A 24488-nucleotide genomic window follows, 5' to 3' on the forward strand; every position below is an offset into this window, starting at 1 on the left:
CTGCGTCTCACAATGAAACAGTTATAGTTGTATAAATGTTAATCTTCTATTTATAGAATCACAACACGTTTCGGTTCCGGACGGGAACCTTCATGAGGTGTAGTACAGTACTTTACTACAACTGATGAAGGTTCCTGTCTGGAACAGTAACACGCTGTGATTCTATAAATAAAGATTAACGTTTACACAACTATAACTGTTTCATTGTGAGACGCAGTGCCAACAGATACGAGACCTTCCCCTCGGGGAATCTCTTCACTTCTTGCAAGTCCGCCATTCTGGAGGAATGGACCTGCGTCTCGTGGCTAGCAGCGTCTGCATTTAACGTTGTCAGAGGACCCCGCTAAAACGGATCCCTATTTGATCTGATACGCCTGCAATTTGAATACACAAGGTGATTGTTACTCCTCAACACTGAGCACCACTTATAGAAAAAATCCACTTGAGTCTTGTGCGCTTTTGTCTCCCCTCTTCTCTTCTGGATTGACCTACCATGCATCATTGGAGAGGTTTCCCCAATTGCACTTATCTCCAACCCCTACAGTATACATGTACACATGTTTGTCTGCTTCTCTTCTATTCACAGAATCTACCCTCTTCTGCAACTCCCACAGAAGTATATGTGCACATATATGGCCACCTCTTCATCTAGTGGGATGAGGGTTGAAGTAAATTGTTGGAAACCTAAAGCTCATTTGGGGCCTGTATTTAAAGTTTTCTATATATGAGCACTTCTTCTATTCATGGAAATTATCTGAGCAATTGTATTCAGCAATTTCTGTTGTTTCCATAAAAGGAAACATGTATGGCCATCTCTTCTTTAGTTTTTCTTCTGTTGAATAAGATTTCTGGGAAATATGCAGGATGGGATAAGGAAAACCACACTCCTCTTTAAGCTACCTTGTAAGGCAGCTCCCTTTACATCAAGCATGACCTACAAGGGGCCTTATGACATGATACAGGATTAAAACCAAACCAGTATATCTATTCCAGAAGGAACAGATTCTCAGCTGTAGACAGCACTGTTTCAACCTGGTTGGGTCTCTTCAGTACAGCGTATGGAACAGAATCAGAGTTATGGTAGACGTGAAGTTTCTTCAGCTATTCTTGAACCTGCATTCATGAGTCATGCTGAAGTGTTCCCTCTGAACATGAAATGCCTTGTCTGCATTTTATACCCATGTTTTTTCAAATATTTTTAACCATATGTGCTTTAATAAAACTGACCAATCTTCTTACTATCAAAGACAGTTTTTTTTTCATTAAATCATATTGTGTCATATCCTATCCAGGGCCTTTTGAAACACCACTTTGCTTTCCTGTTCCTATTTTGGAGGTATCCAACAATCTTTTTTATTAGTGATTTATAACATATACCGTATATTGAATTTGCAAATAATAGGCAGTCCCCGGGTTACATACAAGATGGGGTCTGTAGGTTTGTTCTTAAGTTGAATTTGTATGTAAGTCGGAACTGTATATTTTATCATTGTAACCTCCAGCCAGAACTTTTTTGGTCTCTGTGTCATTTGGATTTTAAAAATGTTGGGTTGTCATAAGAACCAGGATTAACACTAAAGCTTAATTACAGACACCTGTGATAACTGTTAAAGCTGTTTATTGTAGCCTAGGGCTAAAGTACAGTAAATTACTAATATCCAGAGGTCCGTTTGTAATTAGGGGTTGTATGTAAGTTGAGTGTTCTTAAGTAGGGGACCGCCTGTAGTCTGTTTTGTGTCTCTCTGTATTGTATATGAGCACTTTAGCTGTTGTAATGGATTTTAATGCACTATTATGTGTTTTTATTATTATTATTTTTTTTTATTTTTATCTTATTTTATATTGCATCAGTTAATAAACCTAAACCAAAAATGTTCTTGTTTTTCAGAAGCCATTGGGTTTTCTGTCTGTTCTAGATGAAGAAAGTCAGTCTATTCATCCAATGGAACAAAGCCTTTCCAAACGTCTTCAGTCACTGCTGGAGACATCAAATTCAAATACAGTGTATACATCAGCAAAAGATGGAAATGGCAATGTCACATCCAAGGAACAAGGTCCTGTCTTCACAATTATGCATTATGCTGGAAGGGTAAGCAGACAATTCTGCACTGGGACTGTATACATTTCAGCATGAAGCATGATGCTTTGTTTTACTTTCTCTGCAGAATAGGGGTTTTGCTCAGACAATGCAAATCTATATTTTGGTAGCTCAAATCTTTTAGTCAATGTTACATTTATTAATAGCTGTCACTTTTTTAATTATTAATTTTCCTTCTTAATGCCTTCATTAAGATAATGTATTGTAAATTAAAGTAATTATTTCTCACAAGATTCTTCTGATAGGCTAGGGGAAGAATGTTCTAATTAACCATTTGGGTGTCATTCAATGGTTCTTAGCCTGGCAGACTGTAGTCTAAATCTTTGTGATCTGCCAGGGCAGAAGAATGTACATATATATATATACAGTTTTACCATAATGATACCTAGAGTTCATTAGATTAATATGTCTCATGGTGTGCAAAATGAACAAATATACTGGGGTAGTTGCTGAATATATTTTATCCACACTTGACTTGCATTAAAAATAACACATTGGCCCAGATCTGCAGAGTATTGAATATTGGTGCATGGTCTTCAATAATCTGGCGCACCTTACAAGCAAACTGAGTGCACCAGTTTTTTGTTGGTGCATTCAGTTTATGGGCATGCGCCACATTTCTGTCGAGTTGCAGTAATAAATGTGTCACATGGTCTGAATTGGCCTCTATATAAATATATGGTGCCTGGCCATACATATGGGAAAACAAAGAGTATGCTTTATCTTTTTACCGTTGCCGGTACGGCGACACATTCGTGTGCTCACTGTACCACAGCCGGGCACCAAAGGCGTCTATGGGGACTGATATTGCGGGCAAATATTGGTCCCCACAACGATTCAGGGTCCTGAATCTTAAACAACCCTTGAAAGTAAAACAAACATAACTGGAGCATTTTGAAATGTGTTTGTAAATTGTGTTATTCAAAGCTGTATTTTTGATGCATGTGCAAAAAAAAAAAAAACAGTAGAGCAGAGGTCACCACTGTTATCCCATAAGCAAGTGTCCTACAAAATACTTTACTATCTTTTCTGCGTTAGTAAAAATTTGTAGAATAAGGAAGAGATTTTCATTTCTTTCTTACACTCTTTATTACATATTCCTGCTATACTGTGTTTTTAAGGGAGAAATTGATTTGTGGTCATACCACAGTTTTTCTTCTAGTGGTATCTGGGTTAATATTTCCTTTCACTTCTAACAAACCAGGCTCTATGAACTAAAATGATCACCTTTTGGTTCAATTTCTCTCATATTTGCTTTTTGATAAACACTGGCTTGTAAAAAATCCTATTGACAAACTGCAGTGGCTTTATGCATTTACTTTAAGTTTCTGCTTGTTCTTTGTCTTTTTTTAGATGTAATAGAAAAGATTTTGTGAACATTTGCCTAAAATTTGTACAGATATTAGTATTTCATGGAAAATATTTTGCAGATTATCAACACTGCAAACAAAAAGTCTAATTAATACCTTGAAGCATTGAAGCAATATGAGATTAGAAGCTACGTTGTAATCTTCCTCATCTCCTAATGTCTTTTTATGCTAATCTCTTTCGGGAAATGTTAATGTAAAGAGCACAAAAAAGCTAGTTCCTGTGCATTTGAGACAAGGAAACAGTTTATATAACAGTCCAACTAAAAATAGCTTTAAAAAATATGTTTTCTCCATTTAGGGTCCTTTCACATGATCAATCCACTAGCGTCTATTTTTGGTCTGTGAAAACATGGGCAGCACACAGACCCTTCAAAGAGGTGGAGACTTTCCCTTTCTTTTCACAGACAGATGGCTGATGAGAAATTCATTTGTTTAAGCACTACTTTTATTTTCCTCGGTACCCTTGTTTCATGCAAAACTCCCCCCCCCCAAAAAAAAAAAAAAAAATTACCCATATCAGATTTGGTTTAAAACATAGAAACACGGAAATGCAGATTAAAAATTTTCGATAAAGGATTGTTAGACTTAACAAAAATCATTGTATTGCCAATAAAATCAAATGAAGCTGATAATTATTTGATTTATTTATGTAGTTGCTAAAGGACACAATCCCAATCCCAATACAATGTTAATAATTTTATGGAATATACAACTGCTGAGATTATTATTTGTGTGTGTATATATATATATATATATATATATATATATATATATATATATATATATATATATATATGTGTTTTCAACATAGTTAAATTATTAAAAAAGTTGATATTATATTTATTCATTGACTGCCTCCCCCCCCTTAGGTAACCTATGACATTTCTGGAGCAATTGAGAAAAATAAAGATGTATTGTCTCAGAATCTTCTCTTTGCCTTGAAGAGTAAGTAAATAAAATATTCATTACTGTGAAGTAAAATTCTAAATACATTTTAATGTACAGATCAATTTGAATGTAATAGACATTTGCTGTAGGTTTGGACAAAGAATTAGTCATTTACTAAGACTTTGGAGAATAATCATATTTTTCTTTCTAATTTTAGTGCAAAAAAGTTCCACATTTTTGCGCAATTTGCTTTTTCTCACATTTTTCTGTGACTTTTTCGTATTTTCCCCACAAATAACTCATTAGTTGTCCATGGCATACTGCCAATTTTTTCATGCATCATACACTATATTTATCTAAATAAAGTATTATATAGCACACCCTGAATAAATATATAGTTTATTATTTCAGTAGGAAAAGCCCCTTCAAATTAAATACGGTGCTCCTAATTATATAATATATTGAACTCCTGTTAATTAATTACATACAGTGCATCCCACTAAATTATTTTATACACTGTACTCCTGAGGGATATTATATGCTCTCTCCAAAATGAACTACATTATACAGTACATTATACATTATACAGTATCAGCCATTAATTTATGTACGGCAGTCTCCAGAATTATATCCAGTGGCCTTCCAACTAATTTATATACAAGCCCCTAAATAATTATATACATCACCCTCCTAAATAATTCATTCATATACAGCAGCATTTTATTCATTTATATAATTCCCTGTAGTTTTAATGATCTATGATCTCTTTAATTAATTTATATGCAAACCCAGTATCCTCCTAGTTTAAATGTAGCACCCTTTACTATTTCTATGGATCAACATCCCTGATTAATTTCTATAAAGCAACAGCACCCTCCCATTAATTTCTATAGAGGACCAAAACCCTCTCATTAATTTCAATAGAGCAACAGCACCATCTGATTCATTTGTATGGAGCACCAGCACACCTTTATTAACTCTTTATTTAAATCCACCCAAAGACTGTGAGAAATTATAAAATCATAGTGACTTACCTCTGGGTATTCCTGAAGGGATCTTTTCTCACAGCTCTCCTCTTAGGCTTTTGCAGGAGGATCCAGGTGGTGCCATGATATCATTGTTCCACCTATGTTATAGAAAGGGCAAATACAGGGGTATCACCACTGCGCTGCTCTCACAATCAATATCATCTGTATCTTAAAGACATTAAGGCGATTGATTATTTTTTCACATATTGATGACAGCACTTGGAAAATGGAAAACTAATCAAAGATTTTTAATGCTTTATATTAGCTATATGGGGTCCAATATGAGTGTTATAAATGTAAGAGTAAATGTAAGTGTTGGTTACATGTAAAATGTGTATTATCTGTATTCTTATTCGCTACTTCTGTTGATCTGCACATCTGCCTCCAAAGCAGTGATGAGAATAATGATTAGTCTGCCAAGGATAGGAGAATATGATGATCATACTAATCCATGTCATGATTAGCAGAGCCATATTTTACACTAGTTATTATATATTCATCATATAACTAGAAAAACATCAATGAATGAATGTATCTTCTAGCATTCAGTAATTGGGGCCCTGTCAGTACTTGTCAATTCATATCTGAAAAATACAGGAGTTTCTTTTTTCATTTTAGGAAATACCTGCCACTTAAGAAATTACTAGCAATGATATAAAATACAGTTTTTTTTAAATTATTAATATTAAAAGAAACCTATCAGCCCCCACACCTTGCTTAAAACTCTCACAGTACCATATAGTTCACTTTATAAATATGTCATTGATGGCTTTATATAGTGTATTGCTACAAACATTCATCTAAAAAGCACTTTTATTCACCCCTTCATTAAAGGAGATGGGAGAAACAGTCAATGGGCAGCAACTTAAAAACAGTTTCATAAATCATTCCCATTATTACTTGGATTGCATTATCTTATTATCTTATAAAGCATATTCACTGTTTTTGTAGACATTTAAATTTTTTATTTTATTTTACAAAATTAAAGGGGTGTCTTGAATTATAAAGGTGCTTTTCAGTAACAAATCTATGCCTGTCCATGAGTAATCACTGATAAAGCAGACAAGCCCCAATCAAATTAATTCATTTTAGTAGCTATTGTACATAAAAGATCAGAGATCATGGACAACCCCTTTCTTGTAAAATGAAACTAGACAGAAATTGGCAGACCTTTTTAGAGTTCTTGCTAGAAGAAAGACTAGGGGAATGTGTTCCAGGTGTTGTGTGCTATAGCAGCACCAATAAGCAAATTCTTATAGTCAGGGGTGTATCTAGCCTTTCTGCTGCCTGAGGCAATTTATAACCCCCCCCCCCATCACCCCACCGCCAAAGGGTCAAAGAGTTATATACTGGGCTTAGTGGTAATAATCAATTGGGGAACCCATGGATCACAGAATTAGTAGAAAAGCCAGTCACAACCGCTCCCTGCCATATTATGTGCCATTTCCATCAGCTCTCAGTCTAAACGCCCATTTCCTGCAGCTGACCCCCTCTGTACCCCCTTTTAGTGTTTCTATTTCTGTTGTCTGTCTATTAAAGAAGGGGCTACAGAAAAGGGAACATCATAATATATGTATTAATTCAATGGCCACGGCCCGGGACTGGGTGTTCCTGGGTCACGGGCAGACAGTATTTTACGGATGGACGGGGGGTTTAGTGCTGCCCTAAGATGCCGCCTCCTCCATAATGCAGCAAGGCTGCCAACTGAGGTGATTTTCTCAAGTCGCCTCATGGGTGGTGCACCCCTGCTTATAGTTAATTTTCAGATCTTTAGTTTTTAATAGCATCATAGAAAAATACAGAGGTGCAACGGCAAATGCCATTCTCCACCCAATTAACCATATAATACTTGTCATACAATTTATTACAGCCAGTGAAAATATTGTAATCAACCAGATGTTCCAGTCTAAGCTGACACAAACAGGATCCCTTGTACCACCATATCCTCCACTTAAACTTCGAGGACCGAAAGCAGCCTTACTTTTTAAAAAAACATCTACCACTTCAAATGGTGAGACCAAAAGAATACTGGAACTCAGCAAGGTAAGCTTTATATAGACAATGATGGAGGTGTACTGTATCTATCATTGATATTATGTTTATATCCTTATAAGGGTTAGTATAAGAAGCCAGTATATCAAGCAAAGAACCATATAAATGTGGTATCTGCCATCTATCGTTTAGGGGATAACAGTCTGGTCAATTTATGTGGGGTAAATGGATCCCCTGTAATCATGAACCTTGGGGGATACAGAGATGGATTCCTCATAGATAAAGAGAAAGGGGGTCTCATGTGTCATGTATAAATGCCACTTTAAGTAATTTAATGAGTTAGTGATAAAGCTTTGTGCACAGTACCATTTTTATAAGTGAAAAACATTTATTTTTGATGTTTAAACAAGTTGCTCATATACACTCACTGGCCACTTTATTAGGTACACCATGCTAGTAACGGGTTGGACCCCCTTTTGCCTTCAGAACTGCCTCAATTCTTCGTGGCATAGATTCAACAAGGTGCTGGAAGCATTCCTCAGAGATTTTGGTCCATATTGACATGATGGCATCACACAGTTGCCGCAGATTTGTCGGCTGCACATCCATGATGCGAATCTCCCGTTCCACCACATCCCAAAGATGCTCTATTGGATTGAGATCTGGTGACTGTGGAGGCCATTTAAGTACAGTGAACTCATTGTCATGTTCAAGAAACCAGTCTGAGATGATTCCAGCTTTATGACATGGCGCATTATCCTGCTGAAAGTAGCCATCAGATGTTGGGTACATTGTGGTCATAAAGGGATGGACATGGTCAGCAACAATACTCAGGTAGGCTGTGGCGTTGCAACGATGCTCAATTGGTACCAAGGGGCCCAAAGAGTGCCAAGAAAATATTCCCCACACCATGACAACACCACCACCAGCCTGAACCGTTGATACAAGGCAGGATGGATCCATGCTTTCATGTTGTTGATGGAAAATTCTGACCCTTCCATCCGAATGTCGCAGCAGAAATCGAGACTCAGCAGACCAGGCAACGTTTTTCTTCTTCTTCTACTGTCCAATTTCGATGAGCTTTTGCAAATTGTAGCCTCAGTTTCCTGTTGTTAGCTGAAAGGAGTGGCACCCGGTGTGGTCTTCTGCTGCTGTAGCCCTTCTGCCTCAAAGTTCGACGTACTGTGCATTCAGAGATGCTCTTCTGCCTCTCTTGGTTGTAACGGGTGGCGATTTGAGTCACTGTTGCCTTTCTATCAGCTCGAACCAGTCTGCCCATTCTCCTCTGACCTCTGGCATCAACAAGGCATTTCCGCCCACAGAACTGCCGCTCACTGGATGTTTTTTCTTTTTCGGACCATTCTCTGTAAACCCTAGAGATGGTTGTGCGTGAAAATCCCAGTAGATCAGCAGTTTCTGAAATACTCAGACCAGCCCTTCTGGCACCAACAATGATGCCACGTTCAAAGGCACTCAAATCACCTTTCTTCCCCATACTGATGCTCGGTTTGAACTGCAGGAGATTGTCTTGACCATGTCTACATGCCTAAATGCACTGAGTTGCCGCCATGTGATTGGCTGATTAGAAATTAAGTGTTAACTAGCAGTTGGACAGGTGTACCTAATAAAGTGGCCGGTGAGTGTAGATCATAGCCCCTAAATGTCAGGTGAAAATGCTTGCAAATTCAGTAATTACCTTATTAAATATAGTTGCTGCCATAAACTTACCAACCCCCTCTACCGATGTTATAACTGCTGCAAAGCATTTTAAAGGGATTTCAAAGTAACATATTTATTTTATGTACAAAGTACATGAATTTTAATTTTGTAATTTTATCTACGTGTTCTATTCAAAGAACTATGTGTTTTCTCAATTTTTAGAGAGATTTTTCACAATCTCTTTTTTTACTCTGCAGTTGATTAAAAAGAAAGGGTCGTATTCATTTCTTCAGAAACTGGAAAGAGGAGGGCCGACCACTGTGACTATACAACTCAGGGTTGGTATTCTTCAGAATTATCACTCATGTCAGGGAATCTTTCAATTGAAGGGGGGGAGGGAGACCAGAACATGTGCATTGATGGTTTTGTAGAACAGCTGATCTGTGGTGAACAAGTCCTCTCTGTCTTTTTCGCACAGAAAACACTCACAGAGATGATTGGAAAGATACAAGCCAGCACGCTCCATCTAATGTACTGTATCAAGCCGAATAACTCAAAGCTAGCTGAAACTTTTGATAATTTTTATGTGTCTGCTCAACTGCAATATATTGGGGTTCTTGAAATGGTGAAAATAATACGACATGGCTACCCAATACGGCTCTCATTCCCTGACTTCTTGTCAAGGTAGGTTGAACAGTCAGTTATCTAATAAATGGTGATTGAGGTAGTTTTACGTTTAGAAAATACTTGTATAGATTATTTTATATGTAATAAGTAGAAAAAGCATGATACTTGTCCTCCTTCACTAACAACCTTTTCTGGGAAAAATGAAAAAACAACAATCCTACAAAGATACATTCAATCCACAGCATGCAGATGGATATACATATATCTCTTAAAAGTCGAGGAACCATTAATATCAGTGGAATTTTTCTTAGGAATTGGATGAACAATAATTTTTACCACAGTGATTGTTAAAACATTCACGCATTAGCTTTTACAGTTGTGGTATGTTTTTTTTAATATACAATAAAAGCACTCCTTTGCGAAGCCCCACTCCCTAGGAGACCAATTTTTTTTTATCATTGTTCGAATTTTCAATTTAAATAAAATGTATAGAAGCCGTAACCCTAGGAGCAGACCACTCCTTTAAAAGACCAACTTTTGTGCAAAATTGTGTGTTCTATTCAAAGTTGTTTTAGTATATATGGATTACACAGCATATTAAGGAATATTGAATGAACTCAGATTAGAATTGCAATAATCATATATGTAATATAAAATATAATATGCATTGAAGCTTTTAACCCCTTAAGGACGAGGGTTTTTCCGCTCATTTCTCGCTCTCCAACTTCAAAAATCCATAACTTTTTCATTTTTACGTGTACAGACCTGTGTGAGGGCTTATTTTGTGCGTAACAAATTTTACTTTCCCTTAATGTTATTTATTTTAACATGCCGTGTACTGCGAAGCTAAAAAAAATTCCAAATGTGGAAAAATTGAAAAAAAAACGCACATGCGTCACGTTCTTGTGGGCTCAGTTTTTTCGACTTTGACTGTGCACTCAAAATAACACCTCAACTTTATTCTTTGGTTCAGTGCGATCGCGGTGATAACAAATTTTTAATATATTTTCAAAAATTAAACGAATGTGTACAAAAAAGAAAAAAAAAATTTTGCCATCTTCTGACGCTAATAACTTTTTTCATACTTTGGTGCACGGAGATGTGTGAGGTGTCATTTTTTGCGAAATGAGGCAACGTTTTCATTGCTACCATTTTGTGGTCTTTGTGACATTTTGATCATTTTTTATTTCATTTTTTATGTGATGTAAAAAGGTGTAAAAGTCGCATTTCAGACAATTGGGCGCCATTTGGCCGGCCGTAACCGTTTTTATATTTTGATAGATCGGGCATTTTGGGACGCGGTGATACCTAATATGTTTGTGATTTTTACTGTTTATTATGTTTTATATCAGTTCTAGGGAAAGGGGGGTGATTTGAATTTTTTTTAATTTAATAATTTTTTTTATTTTTTAAACTTTTTTTTTTCTGTTACCTGGCATACAAATAGATCCAGCAGTGAGTCAGAGGGTGCATGTCCTGCTTGTGTGAGTCCAGCAGCCCCCCTCCCCATCCTCACTCAATTCTACTCCTCCCTATGCATCCTTTTCACTATTCAGTAGGTCCTGCCATGTGACCAGGGTGATGTCATCTAAGGACCTTTATCCATTAACATTTACAAAATCTACCCCATATATGTATCTGATCACATGAAACAACAGCAAGCCTCCTCGTGGGAGTAGAAGTGAGTGAGGATGGGACTGACCACTGGACTTGGCCAAGCAGGACATGCTTCCCTTGGACACACTGCTGGATCTGGCTGTATGCCAGGTAAGATAACAAAGTTGATTTTATGGAGTGAAATTATTTTTAGTTAAAAAAGGAAGGCATTGATGTGTCTTCTCATCTTCTTGTACTATGACTGTTGGACTGTTCTTGCATTACTGTATGTACTGACATTCTATATAGCTTTTCCCTATTCATTGCTCCCCCCCCCCATCCCATATGTTGTTACTATGTACTTTATGCCTGTTGCTCAAAAGCTGTTGTTTGACATATGATACTTTAATAAAGAATGTTAAAAAAATAGGCAGGCATTTAGGTGATAGTGCTCTAATGGAACCTGTCACTAGCTGTATTTGTTAAAAATGTGGTGACATGTTCCCTTTATTGTTTTATTTACATACATAGTTTTCAACAAACGGTATAACAACTTTATTCTCTGAGCCAGTACAATTTTGGAAACATTTTGTCATTTGTTCTAATCTTACTTGATTAAAATTTATAGTGTGGTTGCAAGTAACAGAAGGCTCCAGACAAACCTGATATTAGTGTCCACAATTCTCTGACACACCAATGAAGCATCAGTGTGAATACAAGTAAAAGAAGGCTTCAGACATAGTTGCGAGCAGCATTTAAAGCGTGGTCCTTGGAAATGGTGATTTCAGCGTCCAAAATACTCTGACATGCCATTGAATCAATGGTGCAATTGTAAGAAACAGAAGTCTCCAGACAAGTTAGTACAACATCAGGACAAACATATTTTATTTTCAATACATATATAGATACATCACAACACATTTCTGTTTCAGGAAGAATACACCTGATGAAGACATTGGCCCACATTTATTAAAGCCTCCTGCACCAGTTTTTTTTTCTGACTTTGCACGTTCTTTTCAGTGCAGACTCCTTGCACACGTATTCAGAAGTGTCATATACATATATGTCGCAGCTGCACTATGTCAGACGCAACACAAAATTCTGCACTAAAGTGAGCTTTCTGCTACACAGTAGGACTGTCTGAATGTAGAAATCACTTGTTCATGTGGCCGCGAGTAATTTAAATGCTGCTGGCAACTTTGCTAATGGAGTTTAAAGAGTTAACGCCCATGACCGGTGCTGATGAAGGGGTGGGGGTGTTTGAGCCGAACCTGGCCTCAGCTACAAACTTCTAATGAGGCTTGGGTCCGCTCAACTCTAATTGCCAGTGTTATTGACATGTGTTACCAAATATTTTTTTTCTTACTGTAGCATCTGATAAACTGTCTTTTAATATATTTCTATTCCACATGATGACAGAACAGAAATAATGCGAATTATACCTGAGAGGGGGACCGGGGGTTAGGTGATCAGTAGATATACCGACCCCAGATCTCCAGTTGGGGGAAGGGAGACAAAAAAAGACGGGAGCCCTCTCCTCATGTGATATTGTAAAAGCTGCTTGCAAAAGGTCTAAAAGAACAGTTTAAAAGTACTCACCTTGTAGCACAAACACATGTGCATGTAGAATAAAATAAAGGATTCGTGGCGCCGTTCTCCTTTCTACCTGGATCCGCCTAGGGGTAGACTGATCGGTAGTGGTATGATTTCAGCAATAGATTCTGAGCCCCAAGCACTGGAGCAGGATTATTTTATTCTACATGCACATGTGTTTGTGCTACAAGGTGAGCACTTTTATACCTGACAAAGGTCCGGATACCGGACCGAAACGCGTAGCATTTAAATAAACCAGCATTGGACCAGCAACACTGTCCTTGGATATTGATTTTGCATTGAACGCCACTTCATCCTGCTCCAGTGCTTGGGGCTCAGAATCTATTGCTGAAGAACAGAAATAAGATAGACTGGTATAGTATGTTGTTTTACATAGAAAAATACAGTAGTAAATCACAGAATCACAGTAGTTTATTATGCCATAAGCATATGACCAGACTCATGATTTGAATATTTCCGTAAGATGAGGTCAGCCAAACTCCTTTTCACAAGACCTTTCACATAGCTAAATATTTAATCCCATAGTTCAAAGTTTTCTGCACTTTTTCCTGGCTTTTGAAAAATTACAGCAGGAATGCAAAATTTTGCTGCCAGACTTCTAAGTGCAACTAAGGTCAGTACATTGAATATGCTTTCAGTTCATACTAAGCATTAATGCACTGTACAAGTAGAAATCATTGCATACAATAAAATAATTACAGCTGTGACTGGAGCTGTCACATCAATACTTTGATTTTATTCTCAGGGCTCATGATTCTAAGCTTTCTTTGAGTCTGTACAACACAGCATGTTATAAATAAATATCTTCTATAGAGCAAACCAAACACCCATATTATGGTCAAACTAAATATTATTGTTAATGGCCATGTAAAGTTATATTACATGGACAAAATAATTGGGACACCTACACATTATACCTACAAAAGCATTTATGGCACCACATTCAAAATCCATTAAAGGGGTTGTCCAACTATTTGAAAAACAAAAGCAGTTGGGCTGCGGAATGCTTTTAAAAAAATAAAACTATATTTGCCCCATACGGCACTCCCTGTGTCCTGCACAGTGGTCCATGGAGCCGTGCCCGTGTTTGTTTACAGGCACAGCACTACCACTCTCACACCTCCACTATGGCTTCGACTTCCAGCAGCCTGGCATTCCCAACCATCCCAATGTTACAGCACTGTAGCAAAAAATGAACTTTGTACCCATACTTGGCACACTGCCAGAAGGAGCAGCAAGTTAAAAGAGACAGGTGTTATTCACACGAGATAGTGTGTGCCCATTTCTCCGACATCAACCTCATCCTCCCTCTTTTTGGCAGAGCACAGAAAAGCAGAGGATAACATAGCCAAAGTGAGGGGAGTGCGAGAGATGCTAGATACATGGGCTGAGTCACACAGTCACACACTGCTCTGTCTGGCTAGGTGCCAGGTTGGCTTACAAAGTTAATTTCTTGGGGTAAGAAATATGTATTTTTTTTTAGCTTAAAACCATGTGGGCAATAGTTAGCATAGTGCTATAAAAACTTGTCAGTAGGCTTATTAGTGAAAATTTGGTGACAGGTTCCCAGTGGTTTAGTTATGTGCTTTATTTTATATACCAGGTAACAATGGGATCTAATATAAACAGAAAAGATAGAGATGTGTCTCAATAATGGAGTGTACATAATATCTACTTAACTAAATGTGGCCTAGTCAGGTGCTTTGCATGTAGATGGTTTTTGAATGATCAGATATTGTGATTATCCTCAACCAAAGGTTACATGCACACCTATTGGGTTGGCCATGTGGTAATGGGGACTAAGCGCTGCTAAATTGCTGAATGGTTGCACTGCAAATTGGGGCAGGAATATGACCTGCTCTATATTTTCTGACTTGCTTTCAACCGCCAGTTACAGTTGTGCATAAGGCCTAAAAAAAACCCTCTATTCTGAAATAAATGTAGATTTGTTGTCTAAATACGCATCCCTACTATATGATGCTAATTGAATTAATTTATTTTAAATAAATAGGAATGATAAGTTCTGTTATAATAAGGGCTTTGCTTCAGGGTCACAGTAACTCTGGATATCAGTAGCTTAACTGGGATATGTACTTATACACACTGTTTTTGTCCATTGATTCAATGGATAGCACACAGAAAATGTAATTTCTATGGGATCACTAAAATGGTCATGGTCTCTAGAGTCCCATGTGTGAGCCGACTGCTTGAGTAGTAGAAGTTCCATTTCTGGCCTTGTTTGTGGCTCAAGCAGTCTTTTCTACTGTCATCAGTGTGTGCTCAGACCTCACATGCAGAAGACACATGGATCCCACACAACGGACCATAGAGCCATTGCCTGCTGTCGTGACATACTCACGTTTGTTGTGCGCTAATCCCAAACTTTAATAGGGTAAGCATGAGCTTATAAACATGACCCTATTTCCCGTAGAGGCTGCTGTCCATAACACTACTCTAGTTACTAGCTGAATATTGTATATTTTATACAATGTGCTGTGTGCCTGCATCCTGAAATCCAAGATTGATTTACCAGGCCATTTCTTTAACAATGACTTTGCAATCTTTGCTTGAGTCAGCAAGTAGATGTCACTAGCAAAGGAAGTTTTGATGAGCCAATGAAGTAAGCCCCTAGCTATTAATAAAATCCCAGTTCATGTTCCATCACCTCTATATTACTGGATGTCTGTAAGTGCCTGATAAGCTTAGATTTATAAAAGGACTGGCAGTGATTCATTACAGAGTCCTTAATAACTTCCAGCATTAGATGTAAAGTCCTACACATTTAGCTGTAATGTTCTGTAGCACAATTTCACTATGTAATTACTAAAAATGAATTGTTAAAAATGAATGTATTTGTAAAATTTCATTGTTCATACCAGACTGGCTTATACAGACGTCAGCTACTCTACAAAGACATCATTTATCATAAGATCCACAGCCTAAAAATAAGAATTTAATAGTGCCAGTACTTATCACTGACTACCCACACATATACAGTAGCTAAATGGTAGATTTAAAGGCCTTTACAATGGCCTATTATTGGGCCAATTAAAAGGAACAAGCATTCATAGTCTGGATCTTCACAATAAGCATAGGACAGCCACTTGGTTGTTGCCATGTAGTATAAATTTTACCAATATGGTGCATGGGATGCACCTATATGGCACTCATGGGGTTAGTATATGTTGGAGTTGGTTGGAGTGGAGTTGGTCCTCTTTAAAGTGGACTTGGAACAAAACTAAATTGCAAATGGATACACATTTTTAGGGTCAGCAAATCAATGGCTGGTGGTGATTGAAAATAGAAGAGGACTACCTCAACTGCAGACACTGGTAGAAACAGGACCTGCTTTATAACTTGTGGTCCATACAGTAGGCTCATACTGCGAGGCATAGAAAACATGATCATTTGTGTGAACCCATAGAAAGACATGGGGATGTGTGCTAGCTGTTGAAGCAATGATTAAGCACATATCCAAAAACAACAACCATTACCCAGATATAAGAAAACGTGTGCAATCAGCCTTAGTGCAGTTTGCTTCTCGAATGTGCCCTTCTTGGCATATTATTTAATACAGTAGTGTCGCTCTTAGTTAATCTGGTCTATTTTCTGGATGTCCACACAGTTGCACCTTTTTTTTCTTGGTGCACTTTGCTTCATGCTGTTGCTACACAATTGTGGCGGAGTGCAGTAATAAATGTGGTGCAAACTAGGAACACACACTAACACACCCTTCTAGTGTCAGACAAAATGAAACTGTGACACAATATTGGCGCAAACAAATTTTAAATACTTGTATAAGCTCCAAAGACACTTTTTTTTCGTGAAAACTTAGACAAAAAAACCAGTGCAGAGTCAATAATATATCTATGCCCATGTGTATGTAGCCTTAGTAAAGTTCCCTGTTAGCCTTGTCTTAAAAGCATAACTTTATTTAATTTTTGTAGGGAAGGCTTTATAGGTTTTTATGTCCTGCCACCAATGGCAGATCTTCATATAGGCGCTATGGACAGGTGCCCGGGGTCTTTGGCTTCTGAGGGGTCCACACTCACCCATACCCGCGCCCTATATGAAGATCCGACATCAGTCTTAAAAAAAAAATCTATACTCTCCTTCTGGATTCTTCTCTCTGGCCCTGCGCCCCACTTCTTGCTGGATACATACACTATTATGCAGCGGTAATGCACCTGCGTGACATCATAGTGTATGCACTGTGTGGGCAGCAAGAGGAGAACATGGAGGCATTGGGAGAAGACACTGCAGGTAAGTATAGAGGGTTTTTTTTCAATGGTTTTTGCTGTGTACATTTTATTAATGGTGGGAAAGTAAGCCCTGCTGTGAACATTTCATTAAGGGGGCATCTGCAGTAGTAGACATCTGTTGTGGACATTTTATTAAAGGGGGCAGCTGCTGTGGACTTTTATGTAAAGTGGGGCATCTGCTGTGGATTTTTATGTAAAGAAAGGCATCAGCGGTGGCCATTTAATTAAAGAGAGGCATTGGTGGTGGACATTTCTGTAAAGGGAACATCTGCTGTGTACATTTCGTTAAGGGGGAGCTCTGCTATAGACATTATATTAAAGGGGGGTTCTGCTGTTGAGATTTAATTAAAGGGGGCATCTGCTGTAGACATCTCAATAAAGGGGGCATCTACTGCGGACATTTCATAAATAAGATGGACATTTTATTAGAGTAGCAGCTACAGTTTCTACGCAAGGGCTTATACTCAAGTCAATAATTTTTCCAAGTTTTTGTTTCGTGGTAAAATTAGAAGCCTTGACGTATACACAAGTTTTTACAGCATGAGGGGAAGTTCAGCTCAGAGCACAGAGTCTGAGCCAGGCGGGGGCAGCATCAACATCTCCTACATTGTCTGGGGGTACTGGTCTGGATGGTAGTTGGGGTGGATGGTTTCATGCAGTTAGGGAATGTGATTGGCTTTGCAACATAGATGGGTTATAAAAACATGTTTGAAGTTCAACATTAAATTACTTTTAACAGTACAAGATTAAGGACATAGATGATAAATAGAGTAGCACTGCCACAGTCAATCTGCTTTTTACTTTACATCTTGTTATGAAGGTAAAATAACGGCAGCATTAGTTTAAATCAATGTACTCAATTTACAGTGAAATCACTCACATCCAATTTCCCTCAGGCATACTTAAGGTCAGAAGAATAAATTTCATTTTTTTTAAATAGTGGGAACAAACCAGAACATTTGCATTCAGACGTGGTGAGAACCTATAGTCAATTGAAAAAGTTACTGCCTCTCTGTGCAATCATAACCATACTCTTACAATGAATAGTCTGAGAGTTTAAGCAATGAGTTTACTTACATACTGTAAGTACAGGGCAACAATGATTCAGTGTATACAACATTACAGTTAAATAGCGTATCTACTTAATGTTTCCTACATGAAACTCCATTATTTAGCTACTAACCCTTCACTTAAATTTCAGATATAAACACTTGTCAGGAATCTTAACAAAACAGAAGCAAAAGGCATCACCGGAAGAGAAATGCCGGCATGTCCTAGAGCAATGCAAGCAGCAAGGATGGCAGGTAAGGTTAAAATAACTGTGAAGTGAATCCACCTGCATTTCCCTCCCTCGATCCCCCTCCCTAGATGAAATATACCTAATAGAAGGATTCCTCAATATTTTGTCCTTGAATTACATCTTTCTAAGAATCTTATAAGATGCACAGAGCAGTTATTATATTATTGACAAGCTAATATAGTTTTGGTTCCCTTAATTTAGAATCAAGAGAGTTTCAGTTGTGTAACAATGTAAAGGAGTAGTAAATGTATTTACTGCTAATGCATCCCCCACAATCTGAACTGAACTGAGCCCTTGTAGTAACTTTTAAATGATGCATCTATAGAAATAATAGGACTGTTCAAGTAAAGCTATTCCTGAGCTATCAGCATAGAAAAGCACATGATATATATTTGTGTTACAGCAGTGTTTTGGGAGCCTATATATTATTATCACAGTTTGCTGATTTGTTTCTTTGTTTCTCACAAATGTATTGAATTGATCTGAGCTTGGTATTTCTTATTACTGATACTAGTTGGGTGCCTCTAATAGGAGCCTTAATACTCATGAAAGTCTATGTATGGAACCCCTCCCCCAGTTTTCCACTGACAAAAGATCTGACTTGTTTGATTTTGGCACCTTATCTTTTGGGCATAATCTGATATCACTTTTAATCAGCCATACTTGCATGCTCAGCCAAATGAAGGATGCATATTATGTATATAAAGGAGAAAAGCCAAGTTGAACAAGCTCATAGATATTATAGTTGTCTCCATTTACATTATTCAAGAGTTGTTCCCATTTCATTGAATTACTCTTTACAAAATACTTCCTGTATTAATTCCTGCAGAGCTCGTTATAGCACACAGCTCTGATTACTCTCTTTTATACTAACGAGCCCTGCACCTTTGTCATATCACATGACGCGGACAGATTTATGTCCACTGGTGAACATAGAAGCTTCCCTAAAGAATGACAGCAAGCAGAGATCTAGAAAACCATGAGGATTTTTGTAAGCGCTGCTTTTATCTGGGTCACCAGGTTAAGCGAATACAGCAGTGAGTCACTTTGTCTCAGCTGTAAATATAGTCAAAAAGGTTTTCTCTGCGGAGGATTGGGGAGAAAGATGGGTCCCAATATGCTTACTATGTAGCAGGGCTGTTGGAAGGCAAGGGATCGGGGATGTGTCACCTGTGGATGAGACAAAGAAGGGGCAGAGAGGATCCCTGCAGGCACCAGCAGGGGCTGTGTCACAGATAAGGTCAAGTAAAAATGACCATAAAGAGAAGACCACACCGGGTGCCACTCCTTTCAGCTAAGAACAGGAAACTGAGGCTACAATTTGCACAAGCTCATCGAAATTGGACAGTAGAAGATTGGAAAAACGTTGCCTGTAGAGATGAGCGAACATGCTCGTCCGAGCTTGATGCTCGGTCGAGCATTAGGGTACTCGAAACTGCTCGTTACTCGGACGAATACTTCGCCCGCTCGAGAAAATGGCAGCTCCCGCCGTTTTGCTTTTTGGCGGCCAGAAACAGAGCCAATCACAAGCCAGGAGACTCTGCACTCCACCCAGCATGACGTGGTACCCTTACACGTCGATAGCAGTGGTTGGCTGGCCAGATCAGGTGACCCTGGGATAGACTAGCCGCTGGCCGCGCTGCTCGGATCATTCTGTCTCTGGATGCCGCTAGGGAGAGAGCTGCTGCTGCTCAGGGAAAGCGTTAGGGTGTTCTATTAGCTTACTGTTAGGCAGGAGTGATTCTCAAAGAACCCAACAGCCCTTCTTAGGGCTACAATAACGTTCTACTTTTTTTATTTTAATTTGCATCTTTTACCATTTTGTGAGGAATTAGCAGGGGGACTTGCTACCGTTGTGTTTAGCTCTTAGTGGCACACATATCCATAGCAAAGACCGAAGTGGGAAAATTCAGTAGGGGTTGGATTTCTATTAGGCAATAACTCAGTGTCATCTCATCTGGCATAGTACTGTGCTTCCTTTGATACTTGGCTAGAAAATAGCCATAGGAGAATACAAACAGCTTCTTGAAGCCTACAGTAGCGTTCTATATATTTGATTTCTGGTTGATCTGCTGGTGGCTGTAGTTTCTGCAGTGCATGTACTTGCCAATTCTGAGCAATTTGTAGTGAGACTTGCGACCGCTGTGTTCTGCGCTTAGTGGCGCACATATCCATAGCAAAGGCTGAAGTGGCAAAATTCAGTAGGGGTTGGATTTCTATTAGGCAATAACTCAGTGTCATCTCATCTGGCATAGTACTGTGCTTCCTTTGATACTTGGCTAGAAAATAGCCATAGGAGAATACAAACAGCTTCTTGAAGCCTACAGTAGCGTTCTATATATTTGATTTCTGGTTGATCTGCTGGTGGCTGTAGTTTCTGCAGTGCATGTACTTGCCAATTCTGAGCAATTTGTAGTGAGACTTGCGACCGCTGTGTTCTGCGCTTAGTGGCGCACATATCCATAGCAAAGGCTGAAGTGGCAAAATTCAGTAGGGGTTGGATTTCTATTAGGCAATAACTCAGTGTCATCTCATCCGGCATAGTACTGTGCTTCCTTTGATACTTGGCTAGAAAATAGCCATAGGAGAATACAAACAGCTTCTTGATCTTGAAGCCTACAGTAGCGTTCTATATATTTGATTTCTGGTTGATCTGCTGGTGGCTGTAGTTTCTGCAGTGCATGTACTTGCCAATTCTGAGCAATTTGTAGTGGGACTTGCGACCGCTGTGTTCTGCGCTTAGTGGCGCACATATCCATAGCAAAGGCCGAAGTGGCAAAATTCAGTAGGGGTTGGATTTCTATTAGGCAATAACTCAGTGTCATCTCATCCGGCATAGTACTGTGCTTCCTTTGATACTTGGCTAGAAAATAGCCATAGGAGAATACAAACAGCTTCTTGAAGCCTACAGTAGCGTTCTATATATTTGATTTCTGGTTGATCTGCTGGTGGCTGTAGTTTCTGCAGTGCATGTACTTGCCAATTCTGAGCAATTTGTAGTGAGACTTGCGACCGCTGTGTTCTGCGCTTAGTGGCGCACATATCCATAGCAAAGGCTGAAGTGGCAAAATTCAGTAGGGGTTGGATTTCTATTAGGCAATAACTCAGTGTCATCTCATCCGGCATAGTACTGTGCTTCCTTTGATACTTGGCTAGAAAATAGCCATAGGAGAATACAAACAGCTTCTTGATCTTGAAGCCTACAGTAGCGTTCTATATATTTGATTTCTGGTTGATCTGCTGGTGGCTGTAGTTTCTGCAGTGCATGTACTTGCCAATTCTGAGCAATTTGTAGTGGGACTTGCGACCGCTGTGTTCTGCGCTTAGTGGCGCACATATCCATAGCAAAGGCCGAAGTGGCAAAATTCAGTAGGGGTTGGATTTCTATTAGGCAATAACTCAGTGTCATCTCATCCGGCATAGTACTGTGCTTCCTTTGATACTTGGCTAGAAAATAGCCATAGGAGAATACAAACAGCTTCTTGAAGCCTACAGTAGCGTTCTATATATTTGATTTCTGGTTGATCTGCTGGTGGCTGTAGTTTCTGCAGTGCATGTACTTGCCAATTCTGAGCAATTTGTAGTGAGACTTGCGACCGCTGTGTTCTGCGCTTAGTGGCGCACATATCCATAGCAAAGGCTGAAGTGGCAAAATTCAGTAGGGGTTGGATTTCTATTAGGCAATAACTCAGTGTCATCTCATCCGGCATAGTACTGTGCTTCCTTTGATACTTGGCTAGAAAATAGCCATAGGAGAATACAAACAGCTTCTTGATCTTGAAGCCTACAGTAGCGTTCTATATATTTGATTTCTGGTTGATCTGCTGGTGGCTGTAGTTTCTGCAGTGCATGTACTTGCCAATTCTGAGCAATTTGTAGTGGGACTTGCGACCGCTGTGTTCTGCGCTTAGTGGCGCACATATCCATAGCAAAGGCCGAAGTGGCAAAATTCAGTAGGGGTTGGATTTCTATTAGGCAATAACTCAGTGTCATCTCATCCGGCATAGTACTGTGCTTCCTTTGATACTTGGCTAGAAAATAGCCATAGGAGAATACAAACAGCTTCTTGAAGCCTACAGTAGCGTTCTATATATTTGATTTCTGGTTGATCTGCTGGTGGCTGTAGTTTCTGCAGTGCATGTACTTGCCAATTCTGAGCAATTTGTAGTGAGACTTGCGACCGCTGTGTTCTGCGCTTAGTGGCGCACATATCCATAGCAAAGGCTGAAGTGGCAAAATTCAGTAGGGGTTGGATTTCTATTAGGCAATAACTCAGTGTCATCTCATCCGGCATAGTACTGTGCTTCCTTTGATACTTGGCTAGAAAATAGCCATAGGAGAATACAAACAGCTTCTTGATCTTGAAGCCTACAGTAGCGTTCTATATATTTGATTTCTGGTTGATCTGCTGGTGGCTGTAGTTTCTGCAGTGCATGTACTTGCCAATTCTGAGCAATTTGTAGTGGGACTTGCGACCGCTGTGTTCTGCGCTTAGTGGCGCACATATCCATAGCAAAGGCCGAAGTGGCAAAATTCAGTAGGGGTTGGATTTCTATTAGGCAATAACTCAGTGTCATCTCATCCGGCATAGTACTGTGCTTCCTTTGATACTTGGCTAGAAAATAGCCATAGGAGAATACAAACAGCTTCTTGAAGCCTACAGTAGCGTTCTATATATTTGATTTCTGGTTGATCTGCTGGTGGCTGTAGTTTCTGCAGTGCATGTACTTGCCAATTCTGAGCAATTTGTAGTGAGACTTGCGACCGCTGTGTTCTGCGCTTAGTGGCGCACATATCCATAGCAAAGGCTGAAGTGGCAAAATTCAGTAGGGGTTGGATTTCTATTAGGCAATAACTCAGTGTCATCTCATCCGGCATAGTACTGTGCTTCCTTTGATACTTGGCTAGAAAATAGCCATAGGAGAATACAAACAGCTTCTTGATCTTGAAGCCTACAGTAGCGTTCTATATATTTGATTTCTGGTTGATCTGCTGGTGGCTGTAGTTTCTGCAGTGCATGTACTTGCCAATTCTGAGCAATTTGTAGTGGGACTTGCGACCGCTGTGTTCTGCGCTTAGTGGCGCACATATCCATAGCAAAGGCCGAAGTGGCAAAATTCAGTAGGGGTTGGATTTCTATTAGGCAATAACTCAGTGTCATCTCATCCGGCATAGTACTGTGCTTCCTTTGATACTTGGCTAGAAAATAGCCATAGGAGAATACAAACAGCTTCTTGATCTTGAAGCCTACAGTAGCGTTCTATATATTTGATTTCTGGTTGATCTGCTGGTGGCTGTAGTTTCTGCAGTGCATGTACTTGCCAATTCTGAGCAATTTGTAGTGGGACTTGCGACCGCTGTGTTCTGCGCTTAGTGGCGCACATATCCATAGCAAAGGCCGAAGTGGCAAAATTCAGTAGGGGTTGGATTTCTATTAGGCAATAACTCAGTGTCATCTCATCTGGCATAGTACTGTGCTTCCTTTGATACTTGGCTAGAAAATAGCCATAGCAATAGGATAGCATTGTTTGGTTTTAAAAACTCAAAAAAAAAACAAAAAAAACAAAAAAAAAAAAAAAACACAAAAAAAAACAAAAAAAAGTAAAAAAAAAAATAAAGTTATAACTCTCATTTTAAAAATGTTTAACCCGAGGGCTAGGGGTAGAGGACGAGGGCGGGGACGTGGGCGTCCAACTACTGCAGGGGTCAGAGGCCGTGGTCCTGGGCGGGGTGAGACACCACCTGCTGATGAGGGAGCAGGGGAACGCCGCAGAGCTACACTCCCTAGGTTCATGTCTGAAGTTACTGGGACTCGTGGTAGAGCACTGTTGAGGCCAGAACAGTGCGAACAGGTGATGTCGTGGATTGCTGACAATGCTTCGAGCAATTTGTCCACCACCAGTCAGTCTTCCACGCAGTCCACCCATGTCACCGAAATCGCCACTCCTCCAGCTCCTGCACCTCAGCCTCCTCCCCCCCAGTCTGCCCCCTCCCAGGAAAATTTGGCATTTGAACCGGCATACTCTGAGGAACTGTTTTCTGGACCCTTCCCAC

General features: G+C 39.2%; 1 protein-coding gene across 2 annotated transcripts in view; it reads left to right on the forward strand.

Moving 5' to 3' along the window:
* MYO16 (myosin XVI) overlaps positions 1-24488 on the forward strand; it is a 272125-nt gene that overhangs the window by 210132 nt on the left and 37505 nt on the right. For both annotated transcript variants that reach the window (XM_072135556.1, XM_072135555.1), the window contains exons 23-28: positions 1889-2089; positions 4338-4413; positions 7255-7427; positions 9293-9373; positions 9514-9719; positions 18336-18438. In XM_072135556.1, coding sequence (XP_071991657.1) covers positions 1889-2089; positions 4338-4413; positions 7255-7427; positions 9293-9373; positions 9514-9719; positions 18336-18438 — 840 coding nt within the window. The remainder of the gene's footprint in view (positions 1-1888; positions 2090-4337; positions 4414-7254; positions 7428-9292; positions 9374-9513; positions 9720-18335; positions 18439-24488) is intronic.

This window comes from Engystomops pustulosus, chromosome 2 (assembly GCF_040894005.1).
Source record: "Engystomops pustulosus chromosome 2, aEngPut4.maternal, whole genome shotgun sequence".
Classification (NCBI taxonomy): Eukaryota; Metazoa; Chordata; class Amphibia; order Anura; family Leptodactylidae; genus Engystomops; species Engystomops pustulosus.